General features: G+C 43.0%; 1 protein-coding gene across 2 annotated transcripts in view; it reads left to right on the top strand.

The window, feature by feature from the left end:
• MAP2K2 (mitogen-activated protein kinase kinase 2) overlaps positions 1–24,686 on the top strand; it is a 48,014-nt gene that overhangs the window by 5,268 nt on the left and 18,060 nt on the right. The window contains exons 2-6 of one of the 2 annotated variants that reach the window (XM_034404357.3): positions 4,557–4,767; positions 13,002–13,148; positions 19,558–19,635; positions 20,023–20,074; positions 21,331–21,455. In XM_034404357.3, coding sequence (XP_034260248.1) covers positions 4,557–4,767; positions 13,002–13,148; positions 19,558–19,635; positions 20,023–20,074; positions 21,331–21,455 — 613 coding nt within the window. Of the gene's footprint in view, positions 1–4,556; positions 4,778–13,001; positions 13,149–19,557; positions 19,636–20,022; positions 20,075–21,330; positions 21,456–24,686 lie in introns of both variants that reach the window. The other variant, XM_087893501.1, reaches the window with a different exon arrangement.

The following is a 24,686-nucleotide window of genomic DNA, read 5'->3' as shown; positions in this document are numbered from 1 at the left end:
ATATGAGCGGCTGGATTTTGATCACATGACTGTGGCAATGCTGAAGCGGTCATAAGTGTAAAAAACTATCAGTCACCTTTTTCAGTTCTGCTGTAACTTCAAACGGTCACTAAATGAACTGTTGTAAGTCAAGGACTACCTGTAATAAGGTGTGAGACTTATGATTTGTGACCTTTATGAGTGGTAAGATACCTTCCTGAATAGAGATTTGAACTTGGGACTTCAGTCCCTCACACTTACAATATATGCCAGAGATCCATCACCTGCAAATGGGATGGAAATTTAATAGATTGGGGATTGTTTAAAAAAATGAGCTGATTGATTTTCACGGGAAACCAATGCTCTGATTTGGCTATAGCAGTGATGGCTAACCTTTTTGCCATCACGTGCCAGGAGGGGGAGCGGGGGCGGTTCGCGCGTGTGCATGCCCACACCCATAATTCTATACGTGCGACCCCCCCTCCCCCCTGCTCCTGGCACGCGATGGCCTGGTAGGCCCGTTTTTCTTTCTCACCTGGCTCCAAATCCTCTCTATGCATCTGGGGAGGGCAAAAACAGCCTTCCCCAACCCCTTGGAGGCCCTCCAGAGGTCTGAAATGGCCCATTTCTCACCTTTCAGTTGGACAGGAAGTGATGCTTTTTGCTGTCACCAGCCTCCAGAGCCTCTCTAGGAGTCTCTTTTTGCCTTCCCCAGATGCATAGAGAGGATCTGGAGCCAGGTGAGAAAAACGCCCCCCCCCCTGGCCCTCCGGAAGCAGGAAACAGCCAGTTTCCCTATTTCTGGTGGGCCCAGAAGGCCCAAAAATCAGCTGGCCAGTGCGGTTCGCCATCACGGGGCTATAGGAAGGTATTTAATTTAAAGTGGGCTGGAAAAGTATAAGCAAAACGGTAAAGTTTCCCAGTCCAGCCGTGTTCCGACTCTTAAGTCATGGTGCTCATCTCTGTTTCTTGGCTGAGGGAACCAATGTTGGCTGAACACATTTTCCGTGGTCATGTGGCCAGCATGGCTATACGCTGAGATGCACTGAATGCATCTTCCCACCAAAGCAGTACCTATTGTTCTACTTGCATTTGCATGCTTTCAAACTGCTAGGTGGGCAGAAGATGAGGCAAGGAATGGGAGCTCACCCCGTCACGTGGTACTTGGGTCTCGAACCCAGGCTGTCTGCTTTCCAGCTGACAGGTTCAGCTTCTTTAACTGTTAAAAGCACACAGATAAAAATGGGTACAGTATGGGAAGAAGGGCAGGGGGCTGAATATGTAAACTGCTGATGATGGGAAAGATTATATGTGCTTCATAATTAAATTGTTCAGATCGATATAGCGAAAAAAGTAGAGTGTTGAGTATATTTGGAGGAAAGAATGATGAGTTGGCGATTTTGAAATGCTTAGGGGGGAACTTATTTTATAAGGAGCAGTGATACTTAAAGAAATTGAGGTACATTGGTGGAAATGCTGCAGATTTGTAGGAAAACAGCAGCTTGATGGAGGGGCAGCTGACCGTATATAGTCCTTTCAAGAGCCGTGTAAATGTATCAGGAAATTACATGCACATATTTGTAATGGAGACTATTATAGCAGAATAACTGCTATAAGCACTGGGATTCAGATCAAAGGAAGAGTAGTGTTCAAAGACTTTGATAAAGGTGTGTGAATAAAATTTAAGGAGAATTAATTGTGTGTGGAAGAGGAATCAGAACTGTAGGGGAAAAAAGGAAAAGCAGCAGGAACAATGCACAAGGAAAACTGCCCACTTTAGATACTTTTATCATTTTTGTTTAAAGATTTTACCTAAGTAAAAGATAACAAAGAACAAATTATAAAAAAAGTAGAGAATATAGAAGAGAAAGAAACAGGAGAGAAAAAGAAAATTTAAAGCCACTTCCAATCTTCATTACAATAATTGCAAATTTTTATCATCCTTTAGAGCTATTTCTTATTCCTATACTTATTTAACCCCTTTTAATTAGCAAACCCCAAAATCACCAGTTTATTTGTGTCCATTTTCAGCAAAACATCTGTAAAAGGTTTCCAGTCTTTTATAAAAGTACTTACGGACTTAGATACTTCAAACAGGACATATTTTAAATGGGAAGAGAGGAATTTCTGGAATTTAAGAGCTGGGATCTGGGAAACACCAGGATACAGAATTTACTGTCTTCTCATCTTTCCATTTTTCTTTTTTCTTTAAAAAAAAAAAGCTTGTTTCAGTTTTTCTGTTTTTCCTAAGGGATAGTTTCCCTTTATCCAAATGGATTGTCCCCTGTCTTCTAAAATAAAAAAAAAAAATTTTTTTTAAGGTGGCAAGTCAATGGATTCCTACTTAAAAATACCATCTCTGAATTCTGATCCATTTATTTTGAATAAATACGCATAGAATTGCAGATACGGTAAATGTAAAACTTGCACTGAGCTGAGATAATAAAAAATCCACAAAGTGGGCATTGCAAAGAAGAAACTCCTAATTATTTATAGCCTGAGACTTGGAGAAGTTTAATATTAACACATTTTGGTTTCAGGAATAAAGCTTAACCCAGTGCTTCCCATGTTGAAGAAAACCTTCATGTTAATATAGTTTAGGTGTCTTCTGGGGTCAATAGTAGATACCTCAAATAACCATTGATATGGAAACGTGAGAGAGGAAATTTTTTTTAAAAAAACTCTGGAACATAGGCCTATAGAGATTTTTGATACTTGTATTATAGTACTCAAACGTTCTGTGTATATAAGACTTCTTTCTTGTCTGCATCAAAGAAATTGATTTGGTCAAGCTTTGTCTGTGAGCCTTCTGTTGAGTGAGTGAGTCCCTGAATAAAGGGTTAAGTGTCCAGAAACTGGAGGTTTTTAGTTATATCCCTATGAAGTGTGACACTCCCTTTTTTTACAGATTTTAAAGTCCGCGTAATTCAAAAACACATTGTGCAGATTACAACAGTTTAAAAAATGAATAATAATGTTAATCCTTCCCTCAATACTGCTTAACCTGAGTTAGAAGCTCAGTGAATTTAAACTGCCATTCGTAATCTTGTAGATGCCACAGTGTAGGGTGTTGTAATTCACAATTCCATCCGCAAATCGCATGTTGCGAAATGGAAGCAAAGTGTAGAGGTGGAATGGCATGGGGATGGGGATGGCATGCAGCGGGGAGAGAAAAAAGTGAGGAGCTTGTTTAGTACTGTGTTTCCCCGAAAATAAGACCTTGTCTTATTTTTTTTTTAACCCTGAAATAAGCGCCTGGCCTTATCGCCATGCACTCAAAAGCCTGATTGGGCTTATTATCAGGGGATGTCTTATTTTGGGGGAAACAGGGTAAATTGTTGTGTGAGTGAAAAAGGGCACGAAATTGTCTTGAACGAAAGAGGATTTGGAAGAAGCTGCTATCAGTGGGATGCAATAGGCAAGATTGAGGCAATTTAGAATAACGGAAGCATCAAGAAGAATAAAGGAAAATAATCCCAATGTACAGTACATTAAAAAGTCAAATAGAATAAACAAATAAAACAGGCAGAATATATATTTGGAAAGCCCTATTCACATTTTGTTTAGTCGGCTTGGAGAATTTCTTGTTTAGATTGAGAAAATAGACATTCCTCGTAGCCAACAGTGAATATTAGAATCTAGCCTGGCACAGAACTAAGAAAATACTGAATAGTCTTCAATAAAGGTAGACCTCGACTTAAAACCACAATTGAGCTCAACATTTCCATAGTTAAGCAAGACAGTTGTTAAGTGAGTTTTGCCCCATTTTACCACCTTTCTTGCCACCATTGTTAAGGGAATCATTCAGTTGTTAAGTTAATAACACAGTTGTAAAGTGAATCTGGCTTCCCCATTGTCTTTGCTTGTCAGAAGGTCACAAAAGGGGATCATGTGACCCCTGGACACTCATAAATATGAGTTAGTTGCCAAGCACCTGACTTTTGTTCATGTGACCATGGGGGTGCTGCAGCAGTCATAAGTGTGAAAAAACGGTCATTTGATGGTTGTAAGTCAAGGACTATCTGTACAGGTAGTCCTCAATTTACAACAGTTCGCTTAGTGACTGTTTGAAGATACAATGGCACTGAAAAAAGTGACTTATGGCCATTTTTCATACTAATGACCACTGCAGCATCCCCGTGGTCCCGTGATTTACATTCAGATGCTTGACAATTGACTCATATTTATGACGGTCGCAGCATCCCAGGGTCATGTGATCCCCTTTTGCGACCTTCTGACAAGCAAAGTCAATGGGGAAACCAAATTCTGGTACTAGTTTAACAAATGCACATGATTCACTTAACAAATGCGATAAGAAAAATCGTAACACGGGGCAAAACTCACTTAACACATTCCTCACTTAACAACAGGAATTTTGGGCTGTATTTTGGTCGTAAGTTGAGGACTACCTGTATATAAGTTTGGGAAACACTGGGAGCCAGGTGATTTTCCTACAAGTCATCCTAACAGCCTTCTAAGTTCACCAGCAAATAGTAGTAATGGCCACGCTGCCTCACTCCGTTGCATACAGTGGTGTATTACGTAGATCTGATGTCTCTCGCCCTCTTTCCCCTTAGAGCACACCTTGTTGACCTCCAGAAAAAACTGGAAGAACTGGAGCTGGATGAGCAGCAGAAGAAACGGCTGGAAGCTTTTCTCACCCAGAAGGCCAAAGTGGGAGAACTGAAAGACGACGATTTCGAGAGGATTTCGGAACTGGGAGCTGGCAATGGTGGGGTGGTCACCAAAGTACAACATAAACCCTCAGGGCTAATTATGGCACGGAAGGTGAGACCGGGTAAGGGGGAGAAGAGGGGCAACTCATTTTCCATACGTGGGCCTGAATTCAGCCAATGACTTCAAGAAGGGACACCATCAAAGCAATAAACTTATCAAGTAATAAGAATGCCAACTGCAACTTTTGAACTGAGCTTTCAGAGACATGCAGGTAGTCCTCTGTGTATATGGCAGTTGGGGCTGGAATTTCCATTGCTAAGCATGTGGTCGTTAAGCTGTTCCGGTTGCTGTCATTAACTAAATCTCACAGTTGTTAGAAGAGGCAACTTCCTGCCAGCTCACAACCATTTAAAGAACGGTTGCTGGGATTGGGTATGTCTAGTTTAATGGAAAGAAGGACTAGGGGTGACATGATAGCAGTCTTCCAATATCTCAGGGGCTGCCCCAAAGAAGATGGGGGGTCAACTATTCTCCAAAGCACCTGAGGGCAGGACAAGAAGCAACGGGTGGAAAGTAATCAAGGAGAGAAGCAACTTAGAACTAAGGAGGAATTTCTTGACAGAACAATCAGTGGAACAGCTTGTCTCTAGAAGTTGTACATGCTCCAACACTGGAAGAGATTGGATAACCATTTGTCTGATATCGTATAGAGCCGTGATGGCGAGCCTATGGTATGCGTGCCAAAAGTGGCATGCAGAGCCGTTGCCCATTGCTCTTCCGGGTTCAGGCGCGCTGGCCAGCTTGTCTTCACACATGTGGGAGCGACGGAAACTGGAAGAGCAGCCACCCGTTGTGTATACGCATGCCGGGAAGATGATCTTCCATTTTCAACTGGTCTTCGTGCACACATGCGCGCCAGAAACCGGAAGACCAGGTGGCTGTGCACATGTGCACACCAGAAACGGGAAGATGATGTTTCTGGTGTGCGCATGCACACTGTACGGCTGCTCTTCCGGTTTTTGGCACATGCATTCCCGTTTTGCACTCGGTGTTGGACTAGAAGACCTAAGGTCTCTTCCAATTCTGTTATTCTATATTCTATAACCAAAGTTAGTGGGAAAGCTGGCAGGAAGTTGCAAATTCCAGGCAGGCGTGTAAGGGAGACTTGGTGAGAGTGTGCGCTTTGACCGGCACAGTGTGAGCACAGAGGGGCTGGGGCTGAGTGTACGTGGGTGGAAGGAGACCTACCCCAGCAACGTGCAACATTTCCTACTGGCTTCCCCATTTACTCTTTTGGGGAAGCCAGCAGGGAAGGTTGCAAATGGTGATCATGTGACCCTAGGGTGCTGTGACCAGTGGTTAGTGCAAACCAGTTGCCACGGATCTCAGGCATGTGACTACAGGAATGCTGGGGCAGTTAGAACCCCAAGGACTCTATTCATTCAATGGCTTTTTAGTTTTGAACAGTTGCTGAACGGTCATAGGTCAAGAACTACTTTTAGCCTCTTTGACAATTTTTATTTAGGGCAGCCATATAATCTAAAAATTAAACCCCACCCAAAGACAGATGACTGGAAATCCAAAACTGAAAAAAGCCAAGCACCCAATAACCATCCAAAGGGGCTTGACCCCAATCTTGCCGAAGGAAAAAGGGAAACAACCTTTAAGCAAGTAGTCAGAAGGAGGAGTTCTGTGCAAAATTTCTAGAGTGATACCATTGATGATGCAATGGTTGTAAGTGTGAAAAACAGTCATAAGTTGTTTTTTCCAGTGCCGTTGTAACTTTGAACAGTCACTAAACAAATGATTGTAAATTGAGGGCTACCTGTAATCTGGAATGTGACTCCTGATTAATGCAGCAGAGCATGAATACAGGTAGTCCTCAACTTAATGTTTACAATTGACCCAAAATTTCTGTTGTTAAGTGAGACCTTTAAGTCAGTTTTTCCCCTTTTTACGACCTTTCTTGCCGCGGTTGTTAAGTGAATCACCACAGTTGATAACTTAGTAACCTGGTTATTAAATGAATCTAGCTTCCCAATCGATTTTGTTTGTCAAAAGATCGCAAAAGGGGATCCCATGACCTTGGGACACAGCAACAGTCATTAGTACAAGTCAGTTGCCAAACATCTGTATTTTGATCACGTGATCATGGGGATGCTACAAAGGTCATAGGTGTGAAAAATGGACCTAAGTCACTTTTTTCAGTGCCGTTGTAACTTTGAACGGTCACTAAATGAACTGTAAGTCGAGGACTGCCTATACTAAAATATTGCAACAGCTTAGAGCCTCACTACTACGAATGTAAGGTCATTGTTTTAAATCCAATTTTCTGGATTGCCTAGGGCTAGGCAATAAATCTAGTTGCCTAGATTTCTTGTGGTATCTACACAATTTTATTTAAGGATTTGCTTCACCCTTTACTAGAGACGACTTCATTTGATGACAAAAGCATGTTGTTGTGGCTTTCTTGGCAACTTTAGAGTGTCTTTTTTCCCCATTTCAAATCCAGCCTGCTACTCTGAACTATCCCGTTTAGCTTTTCACAATCAGCCAAGGTTGGCTTCGCCAGTTGCGTCCCTTTCTGGATCGGGATTCCTTACGCACAGTCACTCAGGCACTCGTCACTTCCCACCTGGACTACTGCAATGCTCTCTACATGGGGCTCCCCTTGAGGAGCATCCGGAGGCTCCAACTGGTGCAGAATGCGGCCGCGCAGGGGATTATGGGAGCGAGAGGGCGCTCCCATGTGACACCTCCTGCGTGAGCTGCATTGGCTTCCAGTGGTCTTCCGGGTGCGCTTCAAGGTGTTGGTCACCACCTTTAAAGCGCTCCATGGCATAGGACCTGGGTATTTGCGGGACCGCCTTCTGCCGCCGATAGCCTCCCACCGACCAGTACGCTCCCACAGAGAGGGACTCCTCAGGGTGCCATCAGCCAGGCAATGTCGGCTGGCGACCCCCAGGGGGAGGGCCTTCTCTGTGGCAGCTCCTGCCCTCGGAACAATTTGCCCCTGGAGATACGAAGGATATCGGATCTCCGGGTCTTTCGCCGTGCCCTAAAAACTTTTCTTTTCCGTCAAGCAGGGCTGGCGTGAAACCCCCCCTTTTTTTAGCTTTTTAAATTGGCAATGGGTCTTAGTTTGAATGTTTTAAATTTTGGGCCAAAGTCATGTAATTCTTTTAAAAATTTTAAATTTTGTATTGGTATGTGTTTTAGTTCTGGCTGTGCACCGCCCTGAGTCCACTAGGAGAAGGGCGGTATACAAATTGAATAAAATAAATAAATAAAATAAATAAACTTGTCATCTACTATGACTTCTCTGTTGTTATCAGGATCTGACCCTGTTAGCCTTTCGTAAAACTCTGAAGAGCTGACTGTTTCCACGGGAATTTGGGCCAGGAGGCTAGGCGAGCCCTTCTGGTGATGTGGTCCTATGATTAAGGTGTCACATGTTCTTATATTTAATTGCTGGTTTTAATATTTGTACGCTGCCTAGAGTCACTAATGTGAGATGGGCAGCCATGTAAATTTATTTAAATAATCTTTTTTTGGTGCAAGATTGTATTCTTGATACTGTATTGATGCCTATTTAAACTGCAAATGTGAAGTTCCTGTGGCTTCTAACTAACAGGTATTCCTCGACTTACAAGCATTCATTTAGTGACCATGCGAAATTACAACGGCACTGAAAAAGATGACTTAAAATCAGTTCTCACGCTTACGACCATCGCAGCATCCTCATAGTCACCTGATCAAAATTTGGGTGCTTGGCAACTGGCATGTATTTACAACAGTTGCAACATCTTGGATCATGTGATCACATTGTGGGAGGCCAGATTAGCTTAATGACCACATGACTCATTTAACAATCGCCGTGATTCATTTAACAATTGTGGCAAAAAAGTTGTCAAATCAGGTGTGATTCACCTTAGCAGCCGCCTGAAATTCTGGTCCCAGTTGTGGTTGTGAGTGGAGGACTTCCTGTAGTGATTTTCAGTCCATGTCCCACCCATAATTGTAAAAAAAATAATAGGTGTTTCTCCTCTAAGGTGATGGAAAACACTTAGATGGACTTCTCCTGTCTCTGAAGCACTGCGATAAGAGAAGTTGGAATTCATCTGTAATTTTGGCCTTTGTTTTCTGATTTGGCTTATGTGACCTAATGTGAGTGAGAATGAAAATCAAAGAGAAAAAGACAGGAAGGAGCACTAATAGAGACCTAGCAGCCTCTTTTTTTAAAAAAAAAATTGGTGCTTCTATCTTCTGCTTTAATGGAAGAGAAAGTTTGATGATTGGTAGGATGGGTATTATAGTCAAAGCTATGGTCTTCCCAGTAGAAATGTATGGCTGTGAGAGTTGGAGCATAAGGAAAGTTGAGCATCAAAGAATTAAACCAAAGCTTTCAAATTGTGGTGCTGGAGAAGACCCTTTGATAGCCCCTTGGACTGCAAGGAGATCAAATCAGTCAATCCTAAAGGAAATCAACACTGACTGTTCTTTGGAAGGACAGATCCTGAAGCTGAAGATCAAATACTTTTGTCTATGGAGTTATCCAGGTCATGATTGTCCCAAAGATGCTTTTTCAAGAGGCAATTTTTGTTTTTTCTTTGAAGACATTTCGCTTCTCATCCAAGAAACTTCTTCATCTTCTCATCCAAGAAGCTGAAGAAACTTCTTGGAGGAGAAGCGAAACGTCTTCAAAAAAACAAACAAAAAAAAATTTGCCTCTTGAAAAAGCACCTTTGGGACTCAAATACTTTGGCCGCCCAATGAGAAGAGAGGGGCCTGGTGGCTCAGCAGACTAAAAGCATTGTGATTAATACCAGCTGTCTGCAATTACTGTAAGTTCAAATCTCACCAGGTTCAAGGTCGACCCAGCCTTCCATCCTTTCTAAGATAGGAAAATTGAGGACCCAGTTTATGGGGGCAATAAGCTGACTTTGTATAAATATACAAAAGTATGAAGGCTATTGTTTAACGCATTGTAAGCCGCCTGAGTCTCCGGAGAAGGGCGGCATATAAATCAAATCAAAAAAAAAAAAAAGAGAGAACTCCTTGGAGAAAACCCCGATGTTGGGAAAGACCAAAGGCAAAAGGAGAAGGGGACAGCAGAGGGTGAGATGGTTAGATAGTGTCATTGACCCAATGAATGTGATATTTGGGCAGAGTCTGGGAGACAATGTAGAGCAGAGGGGACCTGGTGTGCTGTGCCCCATGTGGTCATAAAAGTCAGACACGACATAGTGATTGAACAACAATAACAAAGAATGGATATCTTGTACCTTTTTCCTATGGAAGATATGCTAGCAGGTTGGGTGGCTGATTGGTTTGCTCTCCTTTGCAAAATTGTACATCTGGTACGGAAAGAACATTTGCGCAACATAAGGCTTCAACTCTTCTGTGAACCGTCTTCCATAAATTTGGTTTCGGTGCTCCATTCCTGAGCCGTGTGAGCGTTCCTATGGTGACTGCTTCCTTCCCACTTCTCTTCTGCTGCTGCTTTTCTTTTTTCTTTTTTTGCACTGCTAAGTAGGTTATACTGCATGCCTTCTTGGATGCAGAATCATTAGCAAATGTAGAGCTATAATTGCAGTCCCATAACTCTCAGCTATTGAGCAAGGGTGTCTGCCAATAGCTTTTAAAAGGCCAGAAACACATCTCAGGGTTGACACTGCAATCATAACACAATACAACTTGGTCTCTTATGTGAATGAATTGTGTATTGCAAAATCATATTTCTAAACTTGTGTCTTTTATATTTATACATATTCCTGTTTCTACGATTTTAAAGGGGGGCTATTGATTTATTTCACTGTTGGGTGATCTGCCTCGATGTATGGACAACAGTTCGAGTACAGTGAATGGATTAAAAAATAAAACACTATAAAAACAAAAAGAAAGACATATAATTAATTGTAAGTTATAAGTAAATATATTACTTATAATTAATGGAAATTGTCCAGATGGTCACCAGAACATTAAATTCTATTTAAATTGCAAAATGTGCTTCTCAGTTGCAAAAATGACTTGCCGGAAACAGTCAAATTCTGACGGCTTATTTTAGTCTGGTCTTTTAAATTCTGTAATGTTAATAAAATGGAAGATTTTTTTAAAAATTCTTTAAGCAAGTTGGGAAAAATGCAAAAAGAAACATTGAATGAATATTAGTGTTATGGAATCCCAGTAGAGATTTGAATAAATCTGATCTGTGGTAAAATCAGAAGCAGCTTTTTCTTTTTCTTGTGCAAATAGAGAATGCCAAATCTTGCAGTCTATCCGTATTTTGTCTGGCTGTCATCTATACACCATTAAAATGCTTTTGTCTGTTTGTAACCTTCAATTATCCAAAACATGATATGGCAACAATTTTTGAATCAACGTATCTCAAATGTACTAACTTAAAGAATTTGTACTAAAAATGTGGGGCTTGTTACTTCTGTGGAATTGAGATTTCAAGGATCTCCAAACCAGTTGTACTCACAAACTGGTTGTCCCTGCAGTGCCACTTTGGTCAGCTGCATTCACGTAATCGTGATTTTCAGTGCTTCCTGCCACTTCTCCTAAGTGAAGTCAATGTGGAAGCCGGCAGGAAGTCGGAGGTGGTTCTTGTTCCCACTGCTTTTTTGCTTGCCCCGAGTCATTCTGTTGATCTCTGTAGTTAGCAATAGCATTTAGACTTATATACCGCTTCATAGTGCTTTACAGCCCTCTCTAAGAGGTTTATAGAGTCAGCATATTGCCCCCAGCAATCTGGGTCCTCGTTTTACCAACCTCAGAAGGATAGAAGGGTGAGCCAATCTTGAGCCTGGTGAGATACGAATTGCCAAATTTCAGGCAGCCGGCAGGCAGCAGAAGTAGCCTGCCATACTGCAATCTAACCACTGCGCCACCATCGGGTGGGTTCTACTTTACTACCGGTTCGCAACGGGACCACGTGCGCACTTCTGCGTATGCGCAGAAACTTCCTGATGACGTCCGGGTCGGTGAGCGGAGCCTCCCACCGGTTTTACTACCAGTTCTTGTGAACCGGTCCAAACCAGGGGCAACCCATCACTGGCCACCATGGTTAGTTAAATTGATAAAAGGATGACCTAATGAGTCATAAGCAGTTTAGTTCTCTTTCAAAATGTATTAATAGTCTAATAATCAAGGCTGTTGATTAATTTAAGAAAGGTTTGTAGTGACTAATGACAACCAACATAGAATTTTGTCAGTAGCAATTGAGTCCACTAATACCGGTTTATTTGCATGGGGCTATTTCATAATAAACTGCGTCTAGCAAGCAAATTTAGGTCTCTTCCCAATGGGAAGAGGCACGGTGGCTCAGTGGCTTAAAAGATGCCAGAGAAGCTCTGTGCTCTGGCGGTTCGAGTTCTACCACCGTGTGACGGAATGAGCTCCCATCACTTGCCTCAGCTCTTGCCCACCTAGCAGTTTGAAAGCATGTAAGTGCAAGTAGATAAATAGGTACCACTTCAGTGGGAAGGCAACAGTGCTCCGTGTTTTGCTGCATGCTCTGCGCTGTGATGTCATGCTGGCTCCAGGACCACAAATATTTTCAGACAGCACTGGCTCAGTGGCTTAGAAAAGGAGACTAGCGGAGTAAAACCTGCAGAGATATCTTTTACCTTTACCCAATGTGAAATTTCAAATAACAAACACTCTGTGGCACATCTTCAGATTTGGCCTTTTAAAAGAAAGCAGAACATGCCATTCTATTAACAGCATTACATTACAACTTTTAATTTCTGTTAGCAAAGCATTTAAAAACAGCAGTGATTTTTTTTTCCCCTCCAGGAAAGATGTACGGGCTTGACTGAGTCACAGCCAGCCATTCCCCTCTTAACTACCTTTCCCCTATGAGTAATGAGGGTAGAACCTGTGTCTGCTGTTTATCGGCTAATGTACCTTCCATGGCCTGGAAGAATATTTTTTTTAAAAAATGAAACAATTTAGCATAAGTAAAATAGTTTCATGTTTAAGCAGTAGACCGTAATACTATAAAAGCATAAAATTCTTTCAAGTCGGAATGGTAAGGTTTGGAAAAGTTTCCCCAAGGATACCAGAATTCCCAACTGGGTTATTTGTTGTTAAACTAGGACTGAATCCCAGCTTAGTTAGGCTTTTGTCTGATTAAAGTAATCTAGTCCATATATATCTGGGAGGCTGAGACATGTAGAGGCTGTACCAGTGCTGGCCTAGGAACTAGGCGACTGTGAATTATAGTCCTTTACCAGTCCTCCCTACAATTATGCCTGGCACAATTGTTTTTGGAGCTGTTCTGCACTATCTTCATCCTTTGATATGTGTCTCTCTCTCTCTCTCTCTTGTTTCCTCCACAGCTGATTCATTTGGAGATCAAGCCTGCCATACGAAACCAGATTATCCGGGAGCTCCAAGTGCTTCACGAGTGCAATTCTCCATACATCGTCGGTTTCTACGGCGCCTTCTACAGTGACGGGGAGATCAGCATTTGCATGGAGCATATGGTGAGGGCATATTCCCCGTGCAGAATGGGATAGGTGCCTTATTCAGCATCAAAGGTTTTCATGGACCTTACCGAGCTTTGATTACGGGAAGCCAATCCACTTCACAACTAAGACCAGAATTTCCGTTGCTAGGCGAAACATTTGTTCAGTGAATTTTGCCCCATTTTACCACTTTTTCTTGCCGCTGTTGTTAAGTGAATCAATGCAGTTAGTGAAATAGTAGCACAGTTGTTAAGTGAAACTGGCTTCCCCGTTGACTTTGTCAGAAGGTCGCAATAGGTGATCACATGACTCCTGGACACTGCAACCATCCTAAAAACGTGACTCGGTTGCCAAGCATCTGAATTTTGATCATGTGACCACGGGAATGCTGTGGTGGTCGTAAGTGTGAAAAATGGTCATAAGTCACTTTTTTCAGTGACGTAACTTTGAAAAGTCCCTAAATGAACTGTTGTAAGTAGAGGACTACCTGTAGTCCCAATGTTTCTTTTCTGCTTAGGTCTCCATTACCAATAACAAGCCACTTTCTTCCACAGTATGAGGAGAATTCTTGATTTATTGGGATTATTGGCTAATCTTCCTGATCTTTGCTACCAGATTGCTTCAGATAGTGAATGGCTTATCAGGAGGACAAGCCAGAAATCCACTCCAGATGTAACATAAAAGCAAGCAGATTATGGGCTGAGATACCATAGTTTGCTTAGCCTTCCCATGCTTAATCCCGATAAGAGATCAAATCATTGGATATTACTGAGATAGTTAGTTTATTTGAGAATGCTGATGGCTGCTTAATTGTTTCCTTCTTTGGGAAATATTAGTAGCCGGTGGAAATCCATTGAGATTCCAGCCATGATGGTATTTATTGGCTTAAAATGTTTATTTATGTATTTTTATTTTTATTTTTTATTTATATGCGGTCCTTCTCCGGGGACTCAGGGCGGCTTACAAGGCGATAAGCAATAGCCTCATACTTTTGTATATTTTATACAAAGTCAGCTTATTGCCCCCACAAACCGGGTCCTCATTTTACCTACCTTTAGAAAGGATGGAAGGCTGAGTCAACCTTGAGCCTGGTGAGAATTGAACTCGCAGTAATTGCAGGCAGCTGGAAGCTAAATACTACCTTTAACAGTAGCATTAGTCTGCTGTGCCACTCAGGCTCCTTTATTTGATTTTTATTTGATTTGATTTTGATCCCACCTTTATTATTATTTATAAATAACTCAAGGCAGCAAATATATCTTCTGTATTTCCCACATCAACCACCCTGTGAGATGAGTTGGGCTAAGAAAGAGAGAGAGGGCCTGGCTCAAAGTCACCCAACTGGTTTTTCATATAAGGACTATAACTCACAGTCGCCTAGGCCAGCACCTTAAAAAGAATCTGTAGTGGTACAGCCTCTACGTTTCTCTGTTCTCCCAGCTTGTAAGATAATAGCTTTCTGCCATTGCACAATAATCTGGGTGCCAGGCAGACTGAATATCATAACAGGAAAAGGCACATGAAGTATAGGTAGTCCTCCATTTACGACCACAACTGAGCCCAAAATTTTGGTTGTTAAGTGAGACATTTGTTAAGTGAGTTTGGCCCATTTTACGACTTTCCTTGCCACAGCTGTTAAGTGAATCAATCAGCTGTACCGGTAGTCCTCAACTTACAACCACTTGTTTAGTGACTGTTCAAAGTTGCAATAGCACATGAAAAAAATGTTTTTCACACGACTGTTGCAGCAACCCACTATGGTGCCATGATTGAAATTCAGACCCTTGGCAACTGGTTCCTATTTATGATGGTTGCACAGGTCATGGGATCGCTTTTTTGACAAGCAAAGTCCACAAGGAAGCCAGATTCACTAACAACAGCATCGTATCAGGGTTCCAAGTGATGCACCCATAGCAAACAAAATTCCGAGGCAAGTGGATTCCTCAAAGAATAGCTTTATTGGATATATCATATTGGCATAGAGCTGGTGAAAACCATGGGAAACTTCAGAGTCAGTTTTCATCTAATTAAAAGTAAAAGTTTTTCCCTTTCACCAAACAATCAGTCACATGGTCCAATTGAGGTGCCGTCTGGTTGCTGGGTAACATCACTCCTCCTCTCTCTCTCTGACTAGGTGTGAGAATGTCCTTGGTTCCCAAGAGAAAGTATTTTGTTTTGGCTACAAAACCCCAGCTATCTCTATTCCCCCCCTCCCTCCCTAGCCCACAGCTCCAGTGTGGCAACACTAAAGTGACAAAATGGCTTCGGTCAGGTCAGCTTCCAGTTTGACACAGCAATTCACTTCACAAGCAGGGGCATAAAACGGGGCAAAACTCAACCGTATTAGCAACAGAAATTTTGGGTTCAATTGTGGTCATAAGCCAAAGGACTACCTGGGGAGTAATCTCTGAGAAATATGTTAATTGTCTGTCTCATAGGATAGAGAACGAGCAGTTTCTTGGCAAGGCCGATATCTCTGAGCATGGAATCTGTCACCGGGGAAAATGTCGTCTCCCCGCCATCCTTGTTTGTAGTACAAAGTCGGTGCTGCCATCTGTTGACTTAATTCTAAAACTGGCAGAGTCCCCCTTTCAAAAGCAAAGCCACCTAAACATTGTACATTACGACAACGAGTACCCAACTGCAGGCAGCCTCGCCAGCTTCTTTAAGATGCCCAGAAATGACTCTTCCCATGTCTCAAGACTTAGGTACCTCTTTAGTTCCTCTCCTGGAAGCAGGTGCTCAAATCCTAACCGTCTGAACCGTTGACTCTCTTGGGTTCGGATTTTGCCTCTTGACAATTACGTCCATATTGTGCGGCTTGGAAAAAAGTAAATGATTGCAGAGCATTTTCCACGAAAAAAGGAGTGGGAAGAACTGGCCTCTTATGATAAATATTGGGGATTAAAAGCTGCCCTTAGATAACGCTATATAAAGGGAGGCCTGATGGCAAATTTATTTATTTGTTTATATGTCTATGGAGATTCTCAGTCCTCCGGGTCATGGCTGCCCCAAAGGTGAGACTGCTTTTTTTCAAGAGGCGACCGGACTTCCTGGTTTTTTCTTTGAAGATGTTTCGCTTCTCATCCATCATTATTTATTTATACCTCTCCGTTATTGTTTTTTCAAATAACTCAAGGTGGCAGATACATTCATCTTCCTCCTCCTGTTTTTCCCACAACAACTCTGTGAGGTGGATTGGGCCGGGAGTGAGGGACTGGCCCAAAGTCAGCCAGTTGGTTTCATGGCTAAAGCTAGACTAGTCCTCATTTTCTAGCCTGATGCCCCTTAACCGCTCGGCCCATCTGGCACATAGAGGCAGTCCTCAACTTACGACCGTAATGGAGCCCGCCCATTATGGTCGTGAGTCCATATAAGTACATTTTATTATACGTCACTCAAGAGTCGCTCTCTGAGGGAGACCGGCAGTTCAAAAAGGTAAAAAATCAATAAATTGTGACGATTGTAAAGCAGGTCATCCATGTCACCGACCCGATTTTATTACCTTTTTTTTTCAGGAGTCATTAAGTGAATGCTGTGGTCGTTAAGTGAACCTAGTGTTCACTATGGGGCATTTTCGCCGAAAACTGAAGGATGCTTTTTGACAAAAGCGTTGTAACTTGCAGTCATGTGACTGCAGGGCGCTACAAACGGCCATAAATATGTGGGTCGATTGCCAGGTGCCCAGAATGCAGTTCACATGACCAGGATGGTTGTTGGATCTTTGGAATTAGGTTGTAAGTACCGGGGGGGTGGGGGTGGAATCTGATGTAATTTTCACCATTCTTAAGTCAAGGACTACCTGTATAACACATCTCAGCATAGATGCACCATAAATAAATTGAGTTTCCCTGTTTTAACTGTCCTATTTAGAATAACTGTCCTATTTAGAATAACAGAGTTGGAAGGGATCTTGTAGGTCATCTAGTCCAACCCCCTGCCCAAGCAGGAGACCCTACGCCATTTCCCATTGGATGGCAGGATGACTCTTCTTGAAAGCCTCCAGTCATGAAGCTCTCACAACTTCCAAAGGCAACTTCTGTTCCATTGGTTGATTGATCTCATGGTCAGAAAATTCCTCCTTATTTCCAGGTTGAAGCTCTCCTGGATCAGTTTCCATCCGTTATTCCTTGTCTGGCCTTCGGGTGCTTTGGAAAATAGCACTTATTTCTCCCTCCTCTGTCATTTCTCTATTTTGCTGCATTTTAAGTTACTCACGACAAGGATCCCACCGTTTGTACCATTTAAGGTGCCATATTAAAACCTCTACAGCATGTACATAATAAAAATGGGATAACCCTGTAGTAGTGCTGGAGGAGGAAGAGGAGGTTTTCTCCGATTAAACCAATTTGTCCCAGAAATATGATGGGTATTCATCTCCCTTTACTTTGTCTTCTGCCAGGTCTTCCAGTGGCCTGGTCTTGAATGTTCTCCTCACCTTGCTAAATTCAGCTGGTGGCTTGTGTATTCATTTATTTTATTTTATTTATTTATTAAATTTGAATACCGCCCTACTCCCAAAGGACTCAGGGCGGTGAACAGCCAAATAAAATACATATAATACAAATGTCATCTTGCATCCCAGCAGGTCAAGGTGATACACATAATACTCCCTCATCCATTTTGCTCTCCTAGCAACCATCCTGTGAGATTGATCGCGGCTGACAGTTACTGAGGCCGATGGTCATGTGAGGACACGAACATGAGCCTTCCTGGTCCCCTTTCAGCCCAACAGTGGCATCGGCACAGAAGCCACCGTTAGGATTTGTTACAGCATTCTGCCCTTTTCCGGACAGAATATTCTCTATGCGTTCTGCAAAGATTTTAACCTCCTGCGGTACAAGAACAGTAGATTTGCTGCATAGGTTTATGGGGTGTCTTCATGATGATGATTTCCATTCAGTCATATCTGATTCTTGGCGATTCTACGGACCAGGTCTCTTCCGATCTTGCTTCTTTTTTGAGTTTTCCATGTTCTGGCTGATGTCATCTTTGAAGGTATCCAGGCCGCCATGTTCTTTGGAGGCCTGGTTTCCTTTTACCGCTAACTCTTCCGAACATTATTGCTTTCTACAGTGAATGGGGTGCCTTAGCCAAGCCATATATTGTTTCAAGTAACCCAGATGTAATACATTCTGTTACCGTGTTTCCCCAAAAATAAGACCCTGTCTTATATTTTTTTTTTGAACCCCGAAATAAGCACTTGGACTTATTTTCAGGGAGGTCTTATTATTTTGGGGGCGTGTGGAGCAAGATGGGGCTCCTCTTGCCGTCTTACCTGATTTCCAGCTCTGCGTTTAAATATTTTTGGGGAGGGCTTATTTTCGGGGGGAGGCTTATTTTAGTGCATGTGCTCAAAAGCCCGATTGGGTTATTATCAGGGGATGTCTTATTTTCGGGGCAACAGGGTAAGAAGGAAGGTACCTTGTGTTACAAAAATATACTAAGAATCTTCAGGAAAACCTCACTTTTTGTGTGATGGACAGCTATATAAATTTTATAAATGAATTTTTAAAAATGAGAATCTGCTTCATTAGTCCTCCTGAACTATAGCTGATTAAAGCAGATGGAGAATGGTTGACAACAAAGAGGGTTTAACATTTTGCTTCCTGACTGTGAATCAGAGCTCCTGAGAATCGTCTTTGGCTCTGTCAATCAACTTTCCTATAGAATTCATTATTAAGAGGTTTGGTTGTGGCAAGGTGGGGTTGTGTCTTCTCTAGCAACGCCCCGTTCGCAGAATGCTTCTTGAGGAGGTAGCCTGTCCTTTCTTTGTCTAATTTCAGGCAAGTTGTTTGAAATTTTATATGCCTTGTACTTTTCAAGTGATACTAAGATATTCTTTGGGCTCTTTCTTACTTAAATCTGGTTTCTTATTCATTTGGTTGGGTGGGATGTTTTCTGATTCTAAATTTTAAGATAATGTAGGGTGCTGCTGGCCTAAAAATCAGGAGACTGGGAATTCTAGTTCCACCTTAAGCCTGAAAACAGGCTGCCTTAGGCATGCCAGCACAAGATGGTGAGTTCTAGTACTGTGTTTGGCATGAAACCCGGCTGGGTGACTTTGAGCCTATCACCAGGAGATGGTGAATTCTAGTACCGTCTTAGGTATGGAAGTCGGCTAAATGACTTTGGATCAATCACCAGGGGATGGTGAGTTCTAGAACTACGTTAGATATGAAACCTGGCTGGGTGACTTTGGGCCAATCACCTGAAGATGGTGAGTTGTAATTTCACCTTAGCACAAAAGAGCTGCGTGACTTTGGGCCTGTCCCTTTCCCTCAGCCCAACTCACCTTGCAGGGTTGTTGCTGCAGGGACAATAGGAGGAGGAAGAGTGTGTATGTTCTCCACCTTGAGATAAAGCAATAAAGGCGGGATTAAAAGCCAACGAATAAATCAACCTAATTACCTTTCCCTGGTTTTAGGATGGCGGTTCCTTGGATCAGGTTTTGAAAGAAGCCAAGAGGATTCCTGAAGAAATTTTGGGCAAAGTCAGTATAGCAGTGAGTATGCAGCTGCCTCTTTTTAATTACCTCAAACAAGGTTTTGCGAGATACAGAGTCTCATCTGTATCCTTCTAGAAGCATTTGGGCACCGAATTATCCCTTCAGTCAGAGACGGTCTGTTCTGTCACACATTTGTATGGCTCTTTATTTTTTAGTTTCCCATTTATAAAATGGGGATCATGCTTGCTTCCATCCCTCAAATACTGATTCTCCTCTCCCCTCCTCTCCCCTCCCCTCCCCTCCTCTCTTCTCCTCTTCCCCTCTCCTCTCCTCTCCTCTCCTCTTCCCCTCTCCTCCCCTCCTCTCCCCTCCCCTCCTCTCTTCTCCTCTCCTCTCCTCTTCCCCTCCCCTCCCCTCTCCTCTCCTCTCCTCTCCTCTTTTCAGGTTCTGCGAGGATTGGCTTATTTACGAGAGAAGCACCAAATCATGCACCGAGGTAAGCATTGGTTGTAATAGAAGGAGGAGTCTGCATATGTAAGTGAACTGGGGTTGTGTAGCTCTTATTATATACATATGCATATACATACATACATACATACATACATACATACATACATACATAGTGGCTGTATGGTACACTGCCTGGCTTGTGGATTTTTGCAACTTTGTGGGGGTTGTAAAAAATCTGGAAATTGTGTTGTGTTCTATATCGCACAGTTCTTACACAGACCATAGCTGCTTCTTACTGGCAGCTGCTTTTGAGGGAAGCCTCTTCTGTCACCTTTGTGTTCGTGTCAGAACTGGGGAGTGGGGGGGGGGGTTGCTTATTAAGAAAAGCCCTTCACAGTTCTGAAATTCACCACTTGCAGTTTTAAGTCTTCCAAATTTTGCTTTCCGGCAATGGAAGGAGAATTTGGGCAGGGGCTCGTTTCCATTGTGAGTTTCCTGAGTCTCAGAAAAGTTTTGGGGGACCATACACGCAGGGGAAAGGGATTGCACGATGATCTCTGAAGAACACCAGGGGATGGACAACATCTAGGCCTACATAAAATCAGCTCAAAGTCACAGGTTCATTGGGCCCACAGTACGGCCATTGAGAATACAGGTAGTCCTCAATTTATGACCACAGTTGAGTCCAAAATTTCCATTGCTAAGCAAGACCACCTTGTTTTTCTTGACACAGTTGTTAAGTGAATCACTGCCATTGTTAAGTCAGTAGCATAGTTGCAAAAGGGGATCACGTGATCCTGGGACGCTGCAACCGTCATAAATGTGAACCAGTTGCCAAACATCCAAATTTTGATCACGTGACTGGATATTGATGCAACATTTGTAAGGGTGAAAACGGTCCCAAGATGCTTTTTTCAGTGCCATTGTGACTTTGAACAGTCACTAAACAAATGGTTGTTGAGGGCTACCTGTATTCATTGGTTTATTAATATTAATAGTTTATTATTTTTTTGCTATTTAATTTGAGTGTTTTTAACCTTAGCAACTTTAAGATAGGTGGACCTCAATTCCCAGAATTCCCCAGCCAGCCATGTTGATTTAATCCAAGAGTTTGGCCACGGTCTAAAAGACCCTTTGCAAGGTTCTTTCCTGTCTTCATTAGGGGGGAGAAACCATAGAGCTTTTATCTAGAACAGTCTCCAAGTGGAATTCCTTTTTAGGATGCCTTTTCAGTGTTTGGTTGTGGTTTCCACCCACCCCCCGCCCCCCTCTTTGTCTCTTAAAACAATTTTTCATTTGCAGATGTGAAGCCTTCTAACATCTTGGTGAATTCCCGAGGTGAGATTAAGCTGTGTGATTTTGGAGTCAGCGGGCAGCTCATCGACTCCATGGCCAATTCCTTCGTGGGCACCCGATCCTACATGTCTGTAGGTCCTCTTCCTTCCTTACGTGCTGTTTTTTAAAAACGGAGTTAGGTCACGTAAAGTTTGTCCTGTGGGGAGGGATTGCTACTATATGACAGCTGGTGTGAGGATGTTGTAATGAAGATTGCCTAACTTTAACCCCTCCCTCTCCCTCCCTCCCTCTCTCTCTCTCTCTCTCTCTCTTTCTCTCTCTCTCTCTCTTGTGATGGATTGTGCTTTGTTACAGCTATGTCGCCTTAAACCGATATTTTTCCAACCTTGGGAACTTTTAACATGAAGATTTCAACTCCCAGAATTCCCCAGCCAGCCATGCAGGCTGGGGAATTCTGGGACTTGAAGTCCACACATCTTAAAGTTCCCAAGGTTAGCATCATTGCCATAATAAATGGTGTCTTCCTTTAAGCTAGATTTGTTTTTTTCTGATCTCAACTACCTTTGGGTTGTGAATGCCTTCATTTTTCTGGCAGAAACTGTTCCTCTCCAAGCCTATCCTTAATCCTGTCTGATGGAGAGGAAGCTCAGGCATTTGTATCAGATACAACAAGTCCATATAAACAGCTAAATTAAAGCAGCAGACAAAACCAGAATTCTTTACAATTCTGACCTTGTGTGTGATTGGCTGGCGAGCCATTCGGTTGCTTCCACTGGGCTCCTTTGACTAATAAGAAGAGTTAGAATTAGACCTGAAGAAGCTTGTTGGACGAGAAGCGAAATGTTTTTAAAGAAAACAAGAAAGTCCAGTTGCCCTTTAGAAATAGCAATAGCACTTAGAGGTATATGCCACTTCACAGTGCTTTACAGCCCTCTCTAAGCAGTTTACAGAATCAGCATATTGCCCCAAACAATCTGGGTCCTCATTTTACCCACTTCAGAAGGATGGAAGGCTGAGTCAGCCTTGAGCCTGTCAGGGTCGAACTGCTGGCAGTGGACAGAGTCAGCCTGCAATATAGCATTCTAACACTGCACCACCACCATAGTTCTTGAGATAGGGAGGGAGAGAGGGGGGGTAGGTAGTTAGGTGGAGGGAGAGAGATGATAGGTAGATAGACAGACACAGCAATAGATAGCAATAGATAGATATTGTAGATCAGGCGTGTCAAACTCGCGGCATCACATGACGTATCGGGACTTTTCCTCCCCATTCGCTAAACCAGACATGGCTAGGGTATGACGCATCCAGCCTGTGGGCTGCGAGACTGACAGCCCTGTTGTAGATAGACAGAAGATAGAGATAGAGGGATATATGATAATTAGCAATAGCACTTAGACTTACATACCGCTTCACGGTGTTTTACAGCCCTCTCTGAGCGGTTTACAGAATCAGCCTCTTTCCCTCAACAATCTGGGTCCTTGTTTTACTGACCTCGGAAGGCTGAATCAACCTTGAGCTGGTCAGGATCAAACTGCTGGCAGTGAGCAGAGTCAGCCTGCAACACTACATTCTAACCACTGCATCACCACGACTCCTTTTGGGGAAAAAGAAAACCCTTGGGACAACCATAATCTACATGATTGAGAATTTCCATAGACATTAAAAAGAGGAAGCTTCTCCTGTGGCCCTAGTTTGATTTCTCAATAAGCATGAAATACAGAATCTGACTTCCGATTCTATTGGGTTCAAAGAACAGAACCAAAGTACAAACCTATTACCGTATATACAAAATGAGTGGATCTTTTTAGATTCGTTTGTTCAGCAGGAACAAAATGGGGAGCGAAGGCACAGTCTTGACTGGATCAAAAGAAGTTGGAATCCTGGTGTTATGTTCTGTTTTTTTATTTATATACTAGCTGGTAACCCGGTGTTGCCTGGATATTTATAGACATCAAAGCCTTTGTCTGACGGAGCCATTGAGAGGGGCCTTTCTTCCCCCTACTCCCATGCCCATCATCCCTGCCCTCTCCCTTCCCCTCCCATGCGCTCCTCTTTCCCGCCCTGTCTATGATCCTGGCACTTTGCCCCAAATCCATCAGGCGCTTCCCCATTGCTCCACTGGAGGGAGAACATCACACTGCCTTTCCAGAGGAAGCTGCGAAGGAACTGACATCACAAACAATTGCTACTCTAGGACGCCGCACTCGCTGTCCTTAACGGCCCAGGCGTTCCACAGTTATGCTGGAACACACACACACAGACACACACACATTCACACACATCTCCAGGGTATCTTACCCCCACAGTATTTGTTTCCAGATAGTAAATCATCTGTGTACCAAGTTTGGTTGAAATTGCTCGAAGTGTTCCAGAGTTATGCTGGAACATACATACATACAGCCTTTTTTATATAGAGATTGCATTTCTGTGCCACCCACCTCACTGTTACAGTGACTCTGGGCGGCTTGCAGCATGGTAAATAGGTAAAAACGATGATACAAAACAATTAAAATCAAGAGGCTTAAATAAGAGACTAAAAACCATGAGGACAGGTGACATGAGGGTGGGGATCTTTCTAGCCGGTCAACCGCCCCCAACATAGTGCTCTCTTGTTGGGGCCCCAGATGAGCCGGCAGAGCCGGGATTTTCCAGGCTCTTCCAACAAGCCAGGATTGTGGGCCCAACTCCAGCAGAGAGAATATTCCAAAGAGTGGGAGCCACAACGGAAAAGGTTCTTGTCCTGGGCCCCGCCAGCTGAAATCCTTTGGCAGACAAAATCTAAAGTATGTCTCTTCTGCTGACGTGAGCTGGGCAGGCTGGTTCCATTGGGGTGACATGGCTCCCGAAATACCTTGAACTCACTGCCATAAAGAGCTTTGAAGATAATAGCTGACATCTTGAATTGGACCCGGAAGCAAACCGGCAACCAGTTCAACTCACACAACAGAGGTGTGTTACGTGTGACTGCCACGGGGCCTCCAGGACTGTCCCTCACCTCTGCGCACTCTACTTCCTATGCCTAACTGGAACTGTGTGTTTGTCAAGGGAAGTTGGGTAGCAACCAGATTACTAGCTCAGCAGGTATTAAAGCAGATGTGGTATCAAGATAGTCATATTCAGAAGAATAATCTTGATTGCAGCACTTAAAAAGAGTATGTTGCTATTTGATATAGCAATAGCAATAGCGCTTAGACTTATATACCACTTCACAGTGCTTTACAGCCCTCTCTAAGTGGTTTACAGTGTCAGCCTCTTGTCCCCAACAATCTAGGTCCTCATTTTACCCACCTCGGAAGGACAGAATGCTGAGTCAACCTTGAGCCGGTGAGACCCGAACTGCCAAACTGCTGGCAGCCGGTGAT

The sequence above is a fragment of the Pantherophis guttatus genome, chromosome 1, assembly GCF_059756535.1.
Source record: "Pantherophis guttatus breed Tessera chromosome 1, ASM5975653v1, whole genome shotgun sequence".
NCBI classification, from domain to species: Eukaryota; Metazoa; Chordata; class Lepidosauria; order Squamata; family Colubridae; genus Pantherophis; species Pantherophis guttatus.
Note: the sequence above shows the minus strand (reverse complement) of the source record. Positions and strands in the feature narration are given on the sequence as shown.